Genomic DNA, 15597 nt, shown 5'->3' with positions numbered 1-15597 from the left:
GGCTCAAGCGATTCTCCTGCCTCAGCCTCCTGAGAAGCTGAGATTACAGGCACATGCCACCACGCCCAGCTGATTTTTTGTAATTTTAGTAGAGACAGGGGGAGGGGGGTTTCACCATGTTGGCCAGACTGGTCTCAAACTCCTGGCCTCAAGTGATCCTCCTCAGCATCCCAAAGTGCTGAGATTAGAGATTTGAACCACCATGTCTGGTCTCCATTTTCCTTTTTGTAACTCCTTTGACACGCCTAGCCAATTTTTTGTATTTTTAGTAGAGACAGGGTTTCACCATGTTGGCCATTTGTTTCATAGAGTCTGCAGTGTAGAATGTTCCTCTCTTTGGGATTGTCTGATATTTCCTGTTGATTAAATTCAGATTCTGCCTTTGGGGCAAGAATACTCCAAAAGCGATGTACCCTTCTCAGCACATCATGCCAGGTACCCACAAGGTCAATTTGTTACACTATGAGTGGTATTAATTTTAACCGCTTGGTTAAGACGGTGATTGCCAGATTTCTCTGCTGCAAAGTCACTGTTTTTCCCATTATGATTGATACATGTCTTGTGAAGAAATACTTTAAGCCTATGTGAACATCCCGTTTCTTATCCTTTCATCTATTAGTCTTATCCATTGATGACCCTTGCCTGAAAAAGTTGTTACCAGCTATTTGTCAAATGGTGGGGTTTTGGGGTTTGTTTCCATCATCACTTCTATGTTTATTTTTTTCTTCTTTTTTTTTTTTTTTTTTTTTTTTTTTTTTTGAGACAGAGTCTTGCTCTGTCACCCAGGCTGGAGTGCAGTGGCGTGATCTCGGCTCACTGCAAGCTCCGCCTCCCTGGTTCATGCGATTCTCCTGCCTCAGCCTCCCGAGTAGTTGGGACTACAGGCACCCGCCACCGCGCCTGGCTAATTTTTTGTATTTTTAGTAGAGATGGGGTTTCACCATGTTAGCCAGGATGGTCTTGATCTCCTGATCTCATGATCCGCCCACCTCGGCCTTCCAAAGTGCTGGGATTACAGGCGTGAGCCACCGCGCCCAGCCACTTCTATGTTTATTAATTAGAATTGTGTGTGTGTGTGTGTGTGTGTGTGTGTGTGTGTGTGTGTATGTGTGTGTGTTGGAGTTTGGTTCTTGTTGCCCAGGCTGGGAATGCAGTGGCATGATCTCAGCTCACTGCAGCCTCTGCCTCCTGGATTCAAGCGATTCTCCTGCCTCAGCCTCCCAAGTTGCTGGGATTACAGGCACACACCACCACGCCCGGCTAATAATTGTATTTTTGGTAGAGATGGGATTTCACCATGTTAGACAGGCTGGTCTCGAACTCCTGACCTCAGGTGATCTGCCCACCTTGGCCTCCCAAAATGCTGGGATTACAGGCGTGAGCCACCTCGCCTGGCCTTATTAATTAGAAACTTACTGTTAGAAAGATATTTTTCTTCTTTCCTATTTATTTATTTACTAAATTATTTCTATAAGTATAGACTGGAATTCTATAGGTTATAATTTCTTTTATTTATAATTTCTTTTATTCTATAGGTTATATATTCATTGCTATCTTTTTTTTTTTTTGCTCAAATTATCACACATTTGGCCACTGGGAGCCCCTTCAAGTCGATTCCTGTATCCTTTCAATGTGGCCTCTTTATTTACTATTTTTATTATTTATTTTCTGGCACCGCAAGGTGTTCCACATTGATACGGTACTTTCCCTACCCCAGTCCTGGAATCTACAAATTTCCCGGGACTACTGGTTCCTTTTATTAGAAAATGATTTTTTTCAGCCAGGTGTGGTGGTGAGTACCTGTAGTCCCAACTACTCAGGAGGTTGAGGCGGGAGGATTGCTTGAGCCCAGGAGGTGGAGGTTGCAGCGAGCCAAGATTACAACACTGCATTCCAGCCTGGGTGATGAAACAAGACCCTGTCTCAGGAAAAAAAAAAAAAAATGAGTTTTTGAAACCAAGGTTATATATATATCTTCATTGCTTCTGAGATGTCATTGCTTCTAGGTCCTCTCAGCTATGAAATATGTTTATATGTATGTATATACAAATAATTCATGAGTTCATATAGTATCTCCAATTTCAGTGCAACACTACAGGGTTCATTCTAGCCTTCTCTCCATTTCCTTTTTTTTTTTTTTTTTTTTGAGACAGAGTTTTACTCTTGTTGCCCAGGGTGGTGTGCAATGGCGCCATCTCAGCTCACTGCAACCTTCACCTCCCGGGTTCAGGCAATTCTCCTGCCTCAGCCTCCGGAGTAGCTGGGATTACAGGTGCCCACCACCACGCCCAGCTAATTTTTTTTTGTATTTCTTTTTTTTTTTTTCTGAGACAGAGTCTCGCACTGTCGCCCAGGCTCAAGTGCAGTGGCCCGATCTCGGCTCACTGCAAGCTCCGCCTCCTGGGTTCACGCCATTCTCCTGCCTCAGCCTCCCGAGTAGCTGGGACTACAGGCGCCCGCCACCACACCCGGCTAATTTTTTTTGTATTTTTAGTAGAGACGGGGTTTCACCCTGTTAGCCAGGATGGTCCTGATCTCCTGACCTCGTGATCTGCCCACCTCGGCCTCCCAAAGTGCTGGGATTACAGGTGTGAGCCACCGTGCCTGGCCTTTTTTTGTATTTTTAGTAGAGACGGGTTTTCGCCATGGTGGTCAGGGTGGTCTCAAACTCCTGACCTCAGGTGATCCTCTCGCCTCCGCCTCCCAAAGTGCTGTGATTACGGGCATAAGCCACCATGCCTGGCCTCCATTTCCTTTTTTTAAAATGTAATTTTAAAATTTTTTGTAGAGACAAGGGTCTCACTATTTGCCCAGGCTGGTCTCGAGCCCCTGGCCTCAAGTGATGCTCCTTCCTCGGCATCCCAAAGTTCCGGGATTATAGATGTGAACCACCATGTCTTGCCTCCATTTCCCTTTTTGTAACTCCTTTCTTTGACATTGAAAAATGTGGCTCACATTAACCATAATATATTTTATTTATTTGCTCAGTCCTGTGTAAAAAGTAATGTAAGAATTGCTGACCTCCACGTACCATACAGTTCTCTTTGTCTTTAGTCTTACAGTATATAGTGAAAATACAGTTTTCTAAAACTACTTTCTTCCCTAAACCCTTTGTATTCATAATATTTATGTGTAATATAGATTGTTCATTTATTACTGTTTGTATTTTATTTTGGGTTCCCCTCACATCCTGGTTGAATTTAATGATTTTTCTGAGTATGTGAAACAATCACATTGTTTAAAAGTCAGAATCAGACAAAAGGATTTACTGAGTCACTCCATCATTTCTTCTCTCCCAATCCCATTGCCCATTGTTTTTTTTTTGTTTTTTTGTTTTTTTTGTGTTTTTTTTTTTTTTTTTTGAGACGGAGTCCCACTGTGTCACCCAGGCTAGAGTGCAATGGCGCAGTCTTGGCTCACAGCAACCTCCACCTCTCAGGTTCAAGCAATTTTCCCACCTCAGCTTCCCGAGTAGCTGGGATTACAGGCATCTGCCATCATGCCCAGCTAATTTTTGTGTTTTTGTAGAAATGGGCTTTCACCAAGTTGCCGCCCGCCTCGGCCTCCCAAAGTGCTGGGATTATAGGTGTGAGCCACTGTGCCCGGCCCCCATTCTTTCTACCCGGTTCCCACTTATCTATTTCAGTAACCAATAATTTTACTTTCTTGATTGTATGGTTAAATAAACGTAACAAAGAATTTACCATTTTAGGGTGCAGTGACTTACTCCTGTAATCCCAGCACTTTGGGAGATCGAGGTGGGAGAATTGTTTCAGCCCAGGAGTTTGAGACCAGTATGGGCAACATGACGAAACCCCATCTCTACAAAAAATTAAAAACTAGCCAGATGCGGTGATGCACACCTGTAGTCCCAGCTGTTTGGGAGGCTGAGGTAGGAGAATCTCTTGAGTCTGGGAGGCCAAGGTTGCAATGAGCTGTGATCATGCCCTTGCACTCCAGCCTGAGTGACAGAATGAGACCCTACCTCAAAAAAATAAAAAATAAAAACGTTGGGAAAAAGGCTTTTATTAGAGTTTTTACTCAGAGTGGTTGCTTTTTCAGGAAGAGATTACTAAGGTTAAGATAGAGATTCCTGTACCTGTCTAGCTCCCATAACTTGGCCAACTTCTCCTAGCACCCCAGCCCAGGCCCTTGTGATGTGGGATCCCAGGCCCTAAAAAATGTCTGTGAATTGCAGAGACAGGGAACATTTAGGCACGTAGCTTCAAGTTTTACTAGGTGGTGTAGAGATGGCTCAACTTTCCAGAAGGATTTGTACAAAGTTTTGATGTTGGAGCTCTAAAACAGCATGGTTTTGCTGGGTCAGAATCAACTTGTAGCCTGGGCACAGCGGCTCACACCTGCAATCCCAGAATTTTAGGAGGCTGAAGTGGGAGGATCACTTAAGGCCAGGAGTTCAAGACCAGACTGGGCAACATATTGAGACCCTGTCTTTACAAAAAATTTAAAAATTAGCCAGGTGTAGTGGCGTGCCTGTGGTCTCAGCTACTTGGGAGGCTGAAGCGGGAGAATCACCTTAGCCCAGGAGGCTGAAGCTGTGATTGCACCACTGCCCTCCAGCCTGGGTGAGAGTGAGATCCTGTCCCCACCCCGCCAAAAAAAAAAAAAAAAAAAAAATTGTCCTGTAACTTATAATTCACGTTTTGTTTCACATTATGGGTTTGTGAAAAATCCCTTTGAGACATATAGAGCTGGAATTGGACAGCTCTGCTCTTATTTCTGAAGCTTCCTCTTTTTAAAAATTGCTCTTTCTCGTATTGACCAAGCGTCTGAGTCTGAATTTTTATCCAGTCAAAGTATAGCCTAATTTGTGTACTAGTTAGGACAGGCTAAGTTATGCTGTGGTGGCAAACAACCCCTGAATCTCAGTGGCTTACAGAATAACATTTTATTTCTGCTCATGTACATGTCCAGTGTGGATCAGCAGAGACAGGGTTCCACACCAAAGAAGGCCCGCCACCCTTAGCTGCGTCATTTGAAACACAGATGGTCACCACATGCACAAAGAGAAAAACTGGAGAATTGTTCAGGCTTTCTGGTGTCTCTAACTGAAGTGACAGTCATTACCTCAGCTGAGATTTCATTGGCTAGAGCAGTGCATGGCCCTACCTAAGTGCAAGGGGCTGGAAAATGTCATTTTCTATGTTCCCAAAACTGGATAATGGTGAAACATTAGTAATGTCTTCCACACTGGCTAAGACCCATTTCTTTTCTTTTCTTTTCTTTTTTTTTTTGTTGTTGTTTGTTTGTTTTGTTTTTTTGAGGTGGAGTCTTGCGCCAGGCTGGAGTGCAGTGGCGCAATCTCAACTCACTGCAACCCCCGCCTCCCGGGTTCAAGCGATTCTCCTGCCTCAGCCTCCCGGGTAGCTGGGACTACAGGCATGCACCACTGCACCTGGCTAATTTTTGTATTTTTAGTAGAAACCGGGTTTCACCGTGTTGGCCAGGATGGTCTCAATCTCTTGACCTCGTGATCCGCCCACTTCGGCCTCCCATAGTGCTGGGATGACAGGTGTGAGCTACTGCGCTCGGCCGACCCATTTCTTTTTCTATACGTAGGAAGTTGCTTCTGTAAATTAGATGTGATTTCTTTTTGGAGCAAGGAGGACATCCCTGGACTGTGGAAAGAGGGTTGACAAGGAGCCTGTGCACAAGTGAGCGAGGGGACTGAGGAAGCTGGAAGCCTTTCAGATGAAAGGTCACCTCCTCTGCGTGAGCCAGGACACGCCTCCAAAGGCTTTTAGGGAAAAACTTGAAAATACAGAAAAAAACAAAGATCCCCCATAACTATATAACCTAGAGACAAATATAAAATTTAATTGAAAATCCTTTTTAGTCTATGTTCTATGCTGCATATACACAAGCATACATATGTACATATGTATATTTTTCCTGTAAGAATAGGATTACACTACACTTCCTGTTTTGTAACCTACATTTTTCACCTAATGTTATTTATTTTATATCATTACATCAACAAATAAAGATATGTATCATTTTGTTTATGGTGTAAGTGTTTCCACTATATGGATACACTATAGTTTACTTATTTATTTAATATTCTTTCCTAGATATTGAAGTTTTCTTTAAATTCACTGTTCATTGCCAACTGTGTCTCCATCATATACTCCGCACACGTTAATATTTTGGATAGGGTTGGCCTGGCGCGGTGGCTCACGCCTGTAATCCCAGCACTTTGGGAGGCTGAGGCGGTCAGATCATGAGGTCAGGAAATCGAGACCGTCCTGGCTAACAGGTGAAACCCTGTCTCAACTAAAAATACAAAAAACTAGCCAAGCATGGTTGCAGGCGCCTGTAGTCCCAGCGACTCGGGAGGCTGAGGCAGAAGAATGGCGTGAACCAGGGAGGTGGAGCTTGCAGTGAGCTGAGATCGCGCCACTACACTCCAGCCTGGGCGACAGAGCGAGACTCCGTCTTAGAAGAAAAAAAAATATATTTTGGATAGGGTTTCAGACTTGGAATTGTTTGATCGAGGGCATGTGTGGTTTAATTTCTGCTAATGTTGCCTTGTTGGAAGTTGACACCAGCAATAGCTTACCGCCTGTGTGCATTTCCTCACATCACGCTAGTGTGGAATATCATCCATCTTTTAAATCTTTGCCAAATTGATAACTATAAAATAGTATTTCCTTATTGCTTTTAACATTCATCCCCTTCATTACTAAAGAGGTTTAAGAATGTTTGATAGGTTGGTGGGCCACTTTATTATTTAGTGAATTTCCCATGTATATACCCTTTGCACATTTATCAAAAATTATTGCTATTTATTTTATTTATTTATTTATTTATTTATTTGAGATGGAGTCTCGCTCTGTCACCCAGGCTGGCGTCAGTGGCACAATCTTGGCTCACTGCACCCTCCGCCTCCTGGCTTCAAACAATTCTCATGCCTCAGCCTCCCGAGTAACTAGGATTACAGGTGCTCACCGCCATACCCAGCTAACTTTTGTATTTTTAGTAGAAGCAGGGCTTCTGTTGGCCAGGCTGGTCTCGAACTCCTGGCCTCAGGTGATCCACCCACCTTGACCTTCCAAAGTGCCAGGATTACAGGTGTGAGCCACTGTGCCCTGCCCCTTTTAAATATAAATCAGATTATGCCATTCCTTGGCTTTAAAAGTTTAGTACCTTCCTGTTTTCCTCAAGAATAAAATCCAAAGTTCTTACAGTGGCTTACAAGCTCCTTGTGATCTGGCTTCTAGCTCTCTCTCTGACCCTCTCTCTCTCCCATGTTCCATCCCAGCTGCCCTTGTCTCCTTCCTCTTGTTGATCGAGGAAAGCCTGCTCCTGCCTTCAGACCCTTGCAATTGCTGCTCCTGGTGCGAGGAATGCACTTCCCCAGATACCTGCATTGCTCACTCATCCATTCAGGCTGTGCTTACCTGTCACCTTCTCAGACTACCCTTTCTTCCTCCAAAACTCCCTCTCCCCTTAATCTTCTTTGTTTTTATCTAAAAGACATTTGCCACCTGACATATATATATACATATGTTGTTGTTGTTGTTTGTGACAGAGTCTCACTCTGTTGCCCAGGCTGGAGTGCAGTGGCACAATATCAGCTTACTACAATCTCTTCCTCCCAGGTTCAAGTGATTCACCTCAGCCTCCTGAGTAGCTGGGATTACAGGCGTGCACCACAACACCCAGGTAATTTTTTGTATTTTTAGTAGAGACGGCATTTCACCGTGTTGGCCAGGCTGGTCTAGAACTTCTGACCTCAAGTGATCCGCGTGCCTCGCCCTCCCAAAGTGCTGGGATCACAGGCATGAACCACTGTGCCCCGCCCCACCATATAATTAGGAATATCAATATCATGTCTATGGCCATACCACCCTGAATACTCACATCTCATCTTTTTTCTTTTTCTTTTTTTTTTCTTCAAATTTTTTGTAGAAATGGGGGTCTTACTTTGCTGCCTAGGCTGGTCTTGAGCTCCTGGCCTCAAGATATCCTCCTGCCTTGGTCCCTCAAAGTGTTGAGATGACAGGAGTGAGCTACTGTGCCCAGCCCTCAACACATCTATCTCCGTATGTCAGTGTTTGTTGGTTGTCTCTTCCCATAGGATGTGAGATCCAGCCAGGCACAATGGCTCACACCTGTAATCCCAGCACTTTGGGAGGCTGAAGTGGGCAGATCACTTGAGGCAGGAGTTGAAGACCAGCCTGGCCAACATGACAAGACCCCATCTCCACAAAAGTTACAAAAATTAGCAGAGCATGATGGTGCACACTTGTAATTCCAGCTACTTGGGAGGCTGAGGCAAAATAATTGCTTGAACCCAAGAGGTGGAGGTTGCAGTGAGCCGAGAGCTCGTCAGTGCACTCCAGCCTGGGTGACAGAGCAAGATTTTGTCTCAAAAAAAAAAAAAAACCTGAATGTGAGATCAACTGGGACAGGGACTTGAATTATTTTCTTTCCTCGTGCCTAGAACAGTGCCAGTTGAGATAGGAGCCAAGTAAATATGAAAGAATTCTGACTTCCTTTTCTCTGCCACCATGTCTATCAGATGCCAGAGCCTGTTGATTTCATCTCCCTCCTCTTTTCTGCTGCCAATGTCCTGGGTCAGGCCCTCTTTGTTTGCCTGAAAAAGTACAAATACCTCTCAGTCAATCTTTCTGACTCCAAGGTTACACCTCTCCAAAATAACCTGGCCATATTGGTCCTGTCACTTCTGTCTTTAAATTCTTAGGTTGCCTTCCATTTCATTAATAAGTGAAAACCTACTTTTTCTTTCTTTTTTTTTTTTTTTTGGAGACAGTCTCACTCTGTTCCCCAGTCTGGAGTGCAATGGCGCGATCTTGGCTCACTGCAACCTCTGCCTCCCGAGTTCAAGCGATTCTCCCTGCCTCAGCCTCCCGAGTAGCTGGGATTACAAGCGCCCACCACCATGCCAGCTAATTTTTGTATTTTTAGTAGAGATGGGGTTTCACCATGTTGGCCAGGCTGGTCTCAAACTCCTGATTTCAGGTGATCTACCTGCCTCGGCCTCCCAAAGTGCTGGGATTACAGGCATGGGCACCGTGCCCAGCTGAAAACCTACCTTTTTTAAAAAATAGAGATGAGGGCTCACTATGTTACCCAGGGTGGTTTCAAATTCCTGGGCTTAAGCAATCCACACACCTCAGCTTCCCAAAGTACCTAAGTTTTATGCATTCAGCCTGTATTTATTGGTTACCTATGTCCTTCAGACACTGTGGCAAGAGTGATGGTTAGAGTGATGATGAGACCCACTGGTCCTTGCCCTCATAGTTTTTTCATTCATACACCTTCATTTTCTTTTCTTTTTTTCTTTTTGAGACAGAATCTCGCTCTGTGGCCCAGGCTAGAGTGGAGTGGTGCGATCTTGGCTCACTGCAACCTCCGCCTCCCAGGTTCAAGCAATTCTCCCACCTCAGCCTCCCAAGTAGCTGGATACAGGCACGCACCACCATTCCTGGCTAATTTTTATATTTTTAGTAGTGACGGGGTTTCACCATGTTGGCCAGGCTGATCTTGAACTCCTGACCTCAGGTGATCGACCCACCTCGGCCTCCCAAAGTGCTGGGATGACAGGCATGAGCCACCACGCCCGGCCCATACACCTTCATTTTCTAACCCCTGATGTCATCTCCAGCATTATCTGCCTCTAGATTCTAGAGCTAATTAAATTTAAATTTAGATTAATTAAAATAAAATAAAAACTTTAGTTTCTCAGCCATACTAGCCACATTTCATATGCTCAATAGCCACCTATGACTACCATATTTACAGCACGGATTTGAAGATTTCCATCATCACAGAACGTTCTGTTGGACAGCACTGGTCTAGACCTTTCTTCAAACTACACAACTCATTCCAAATCATTCTCAGTCTCCCAAATACACCATTCGCTTTCAGTCCAGTGTTTTTGCCACTGCATTTCACTCTGCTCACAATATTCTCTGTCCCTTTTCTGCCTATTAAACTTCCCTGAGGTTTCAGAACCCAATTCCCATTCTACATTTTACAGAAAAGTTTTATTGACACCATCCCCATTGCTTAAGTTAGTCTTCCTTAGCTGGGCACGGTGGCTCACACCTGTAATCCCAGCACTTTCGGAGGCTGAGGTGGGCAGATCACTCGAGCTCAGAAGTTCAAGACCAGCCTGGCCAACATGGCAAAACCCAATCTGTACGAAAAATGCAAAAATTAGCTAGGTGTGGTGGTGCATGCCTGTGGTCCTAGCTACTTGGGAGGCCAAGGTGGGAGGATTGCTTGAGTCTGGGAGGCAGAGGTTGCAGTGATCCGAGATTGTGCCACTGCACTCCAGCCTGGGTGACAGAGTGAAACCCCATTTCAAAAAAAAAAAAAAAAAAAAGTATTTCTTTTGACCCACCCCCTACAGGAAGTTTCTTGCACCTCTAATTAGATCAGATTTAATACCCTTGTTAGGCCAGGCACGGTGGCTCATACCCTGCTAATCTTAACAGTTTGAGAGGCCAAGGTGGGCGGATCACCTGAGGTGAGGAGTTCAAGACCAGCCTGGCTAACATGGTGAAACCGTGTCTCTACTAAAAATACAAAAAATCAGCCGGGCGTAGTGGCGTGCGCCTGTACTCCCAGCTACTCGTGAGGTTGAGGCGGGAGAATCGCTTGAACCTGGGAGGCAGAGGTTGCAGTGAGCTGAGATCACACCTCTGCACTCCAGCCTGGGCAACAGAGTGAGACCCTGTCTCAAAAGGAAAGAAAGAACCCTCCTTAAAACTCTGACTTCTCATTCCCTTGAGATGTGTACCATTCACAGGACTTCAGACTCAGCAACTTCCAGCCTCACAGTCAACGGGGAAGTGATGTTCTGCAGAAAAGCAGTAGATGGTCAGAAGGTAGTGAGTTATCTCCATTGATTGTTCATAGTCAGTTATGAATTGAACTCCTTGTTCTATTCTTCCCCCTCTTCTCACTACTGTACTTGTCTTTTTTTTTTTTTTTTTTTGAGACAGAGTTTTGCTTTTGTTTCCCAGGCTGGAGTGCAATGGTGCGATCTCGGCTCACCACAACCTCTGCCTCCCGGGTTCAAGTGATTCTCCTGCCTCAGCCTCCCGAGTAGCTGGGATTACAGGCATGCGCCACCACACCCCGCTAATTTTTTGTATTTTTAGTTGAGACAGGGTTTCTCCATGTTGATTAGGCTGGTCTCGAACTCCTGACCTCAGGTGATCCACCTGCCTTGCCTCCCAAAGTGCTGAGATTACAGGTGTGAGCCACCACGCCCAGCTGTCTAGTCTTAAAAAAAAAAAAAGAATGAAAGCAGTAGGGAGGGCTCAGATGAGAAATAAAGAGTGCTGGGCCAAGAGGCTTCTAGAAATTGAGTTCCCATGGAGGGCAGTACTCTGGATGTGTGGGTATGCAAGCAAGATGCCTGTACTACTGGGGCTGTCTTGCTCCTGTCTGGTGAGTCTAGCTGGGGCTGGAGGCATTGACAGAGCCTATGGTATGCATGGTGTAGTCCCATTTTGGACTTGGAAGGAGGAAGTGGAGCCAGTGAGATGCCCAGGAGGTTTTGCCTGTTGAGCCCAGAGAAGCTAGAAGACTTCGTTTAGGGATGTCTTTTACTCAAGATTTGGCCTGCATAGATGGTCTGTGTTCCTAGCCTGATGTTGCTGTCCTCATCCTTAGGGGTCAAGTGAGTGAGTCTGAGTTGTAAGATCCTTGCTGTAATTTGGAGCAGGTGGGAGCCTTCTAGGTCCCATCTAGGGCCAAGTTTAGCATCACTAAGGATGCTACAGGGACTGCATCAGCTGTAATCCCTCCCTTGGTGGAGCCTGGGTTCTGTGTCAGTGCTGGAGCACATCTGCCTTGAAACCATCTTTCTGCTTTTGGGTTCCTTACTGTTTAGGAAGGGACTGGGTTTTCTTAACTCTGCAGTTTTTTGTTGTTGTTGTTTTGTTTTGTTTTTTGTTTGTTTGTTTTGAGACCGAGTCTCGCTCTGTCGCCCAGGCTGGAGGGCAGTGGTGCAGTCTCAGCTCACTGCAACCTCCACCTTTCAGGTTTAAGCAATTCTTGTGCCTCAGCCTCCCAAGGTGCTGGGATTACAGGCGTGAGCCACCATGCCTGGCCAACTCTGTAGTTCTTAATGTTAGTTCTTGTGTGGTAGGACATGGAGAGGTGGGAGAAGCAGATCCGAGACATTGGAAGTACAATTCTTTTAAGCTCATCTATTTGGGAGTGCTGAGGCAAGCTCAGTTTATCAGAGGTTACCCCATCTCCCCCCGTTTTGCTTTTTCAGGACTCCGCACTTGTCCAAGAGAAGAATCCAGAGAAATCAGAGCAGGTCAAATAGTTCTAAAAGCCATGGCCCAGGTATGTTGAAATTCCTTCTATCCTTAGAATGATCTGTCTTCCCGCCAGATTATATGGACACTGTGTTCTTTATCCTGGAACTTCCCTGTATCCTTCTCACAGTTGGTCCATTCCAGGAGATGAGTGATGGTGCCCAAGTCCCTCGTGGCCCTCTCCTCTCCAGCATTGTCCATGTGTCTGTAGTCCTCTTAGCAGAGCATAGGCTGGGCGTGGTGGCACATGCCTGTAATCTCAGCACTTTGGGAGGCTGAGGCAGGCGGATCCCTTGAGGCCAGGAGTTCAAGACCAGCCTGGACAACATGGTGAAACCCCGTCTCTACTAAAAATACAAAAATTAGCCGGGCGTGGTACCACACACCTGTAGTCCCAGCTACTCAGGAGGCTGAGGCAGGAGAATCGTTTGAACCCAGGAGATGGAGGTTGTAGGGTGCCAAGATTTCCCCACTGCACTCCACCCTGGGAGACAGAGCAAGACTCTGTCTAAATAAATAAATAAATAAATAAATAAATAAATGCTCTTAGCAGAGCACCAGTACAGTAGAAATACCTTCTCTTGAGAGAAATATGAGAGTCTCCCTTATCATAACTGTGGTTGAATGAGGCCAAAGATGAAATAAAATAGTTTCATCTTTTCCATTGTCTTGGGTGGTTTCTTTCTTCTGTGTTTTTGTTTTGTTTCGTTTTTTGAGACGGTCTCACTCTGTCACCCAGACTGGAGCACAGTGGTGCAGTCATGGCTCACTGCAGCCTCAACCTTCTGGGCTCAAGCAATCCTCCCACCTCAGCCTCCCAAGTAGCTAGGACCACAGCCACATGCCACCACTCCCAGCTAATTTTTTAAGTTTTTGTAGAGACCAGGTCTCACTGTGTTGCCCAGACTGGTCTCAAACTCCAGGGCTCAATCTATTAGCCTCCTAGTACTGGGATTACAGGCATGAGCCACTGCTTTATTCTTTATTCTATTTTTAAATGTCACCCCCTCTTTAAAAAGTCACAAGACATTTAATACTGTCAAAAAAAAAAAATATATATATATATATATATATTCATATGGCTGGGCGCAGTGGTGGTGGGTGCCTATAATCCCAGCTACTTGAGAGGCTGAGGTAGGAGAATCACTTGAACCTAGGAGGCCGAGGTTGTCATAAGCAGAGATCACACCACTGCACTCTGGCTTGGGCGACACAGCGAGACTCTGTCTCAGAAAATATATATATAGGCCTGGCGTGGTGGCTCATGCCTGTAATCCCAGCACTTTGGGAGGCCAAGGCGGGTGGATCACGAGGTCAAGAGATCAAGACCATCCTGGCCAACATGGTGAAACCCCGTCTCTACTAAAAATACAGAAATTAGCTGGGTGCAGTGGCAGGTGTCTATAGTCCCAGCTACTCGGGAGGCTGAGGCAAGAGAATTGCTTGAACCTAGGAGGCAGAGGTTGCAGTGAGCTGAGATTATACCACTGCACTCCAGCCTGGGCAACAGAGTGAGACTCCGTCTCAAAAAAAAAAAAAAATTCCAAGTTTCTTTTAGTTGGCCAGTCATTAAAGATATTTACAAAAATGTAAAACAATGCCACTACATTTTTCGATTTTGACAATAGAGTTATGTTTCATAAAATGTATGTTACTGATATTAACAGGTAACAGGTTTATTTGTTGTTAAAATATTTTTAAAATTTCTTGGCTGGATGCAGTGTCTGATACCTGTAATCCCAGCACTTTGGGAGGCTGAGGCAGACAGATCACCTGAGGTCAGGAGTTTGAGACCAGCCTGACCAACATGATGAAACTCTGTCTGTACTGAAAATACAAAAATTAGCCGGGCATGATGGCGCATGTCTGTAATTCCAGCTGCTCAGGAGACTGAGGCACGAGAATCGCTTGAACCTGGGAGGCAGAGGTTGCAGTGAGCCAAGATTGCATCACTGCACTCCACACTGGCTGATACAATGATACTCTGTCTCAAAAAAAAAAAAAATGAAATTTCTTTCTTTTAATTTCTAAGGTGGGAAAATGTTGATAGATATAACCATCATTAAGAAAAGTTCTGGCCAGGCCCAGTGGCTCACCCTGTAATTCCAACACTTTGGGAGGCCGAGGTAGGAGGATTGCTTGAGACCAGGAGTTCAAGACCAGCTAGGGCAATGTAGTGAGACCCCATCTCTACAAACAAAAATTTAAATTTAAATTTAAAAACACAAAGTTAGGCATGGTGGCTCACGCCTGTAATCCCAGCACTTTGGGAGGCCAAGGCAGGTGAATTACCTGAGCTCAGGAGTACAAGACCAGCCTGCATAACATGGCAAAACCCTGTCTCTACAAAAAATATGTATATACGAAATTCAGTGAGGTGCAGTGGCATGCCACCTGTAGTCCCAGCTACTCAGGAGGCTCAGACGGGAGAATCTCTTGAGCTTGGGAAGCAGAAGTTGCAGTGAGCCAAGGACAGAGTTAGACCCTGTCTCGAAAAAAAAAAAAAAAAGAGGAAGAAAGAAATTCATTTAAAAGGGTGTTATGTTTTACCCAATATCAGGGTGTTTGTAATAGAAGCCCACAGCCTTCTCTCTCCACGTAAACATGGTAGGAGTTGTAGTGATTGGTCTTGGTCTCTGTATGTGGTAACATCTGTTTTGTGAGACCTTTAGGAAGGGGGCTGTGATTCGGAACTTTAGCGACGGAACACTCTTCAGTCTTGCAAGGATATGTATGAGAGATGAATAACCATAAAATGGTCCATTTTGAGGTTGAACATATATGTTGGTTGTGGGCCACATTTATGTAACTCAGGTATACCCTCCATCAGCTTTCTGATTTCAGGAGCAAGGAAAAGTGGACAGTGAAGGAATGTGAATATTATCAAGCATATAATAAACCCTGAAAATTTTACACATCTTGTGTTTTTAAATATTTTTAATTTTTGTCAGTACATAGTAGGTGTATATATTTATGGAGTACATGAGATGTTGTGATGCAGGTATGCAGTGTGAAATAAGCACATGATGAAGAATGGGGTATCCAACCCCTCAAGCATTTATCCTTTGAGTTACAAACAATCCAATTACACTCTTTATTTTAAAATGTACATTTAGGCTGGGCACGGTGGCTCACGCCTGTAATCCCAGCACTTTGGGAGGCCAAGGCAGGTGGATCACTTGAGATCAGGAGTTCAAGACCAGCCTGGCCAACATGAGGAAACCCCATCTCTACTAAAAAATACAAAAATTAGCTGGGCGTGGTGGTG

The 15597-nt window shown here is 44.9% G+C and overlaps 1 protein-coding gene across 5 annotated transcripts in view; it reads left to right on the top strand.

The window, feature by feature from the left end:
• The window catches only part of ZNF565 (zinc finger protein 565), a 37644-nt gene that overhangs the window by 2522 nt on the left and 19525 nt on the right, over window positions 1–15597 (top strand). For 2 of the 5 annotated variants that reach the window (XM_032170622.2, XM_032170621.2), the window contains exon 2: window positions 12284–12357. The exons of 1 other annotated variant lie outside the window; for it this stretch is intronic. In XM_032170622.2, the coding sequence (XP_032026513.1) occupies window positions 12349–12357 (9 nt within the window). In that variant the 5' untranslated portion in view covers window positions 12284–12348. Of the gene's footprint in view, window positions 1–1780; window positions 1962–7575; window positions 7687–12283; window positions 12358–15597 lie in introns of those variants that run through there. 2 more of the 5 variants (XM_058425328.1, XM_058425329.1) reach the window with 2 other exon arrangements.

This window comes from Hylobates moloch, unplaced genomic scaffold (assembly GCF_009828535.3).
Source record: "Hylobates moloch isolate HMO894 unplaced genomic scaffold, HMol_V3 SCAFFOLD_12, whole genome shotgun sequence".
NCBI lineage: Eukaryota > Metazoa > Chordata > Mammalia > Primates > Hylobatidae > Hylobates > Hylobates moloch.
The sequence above is the reverse complement of the archived record's forward strand: the minus strand, read 5'-3'. Positions and strand labels throughout refer to the sequence as shown.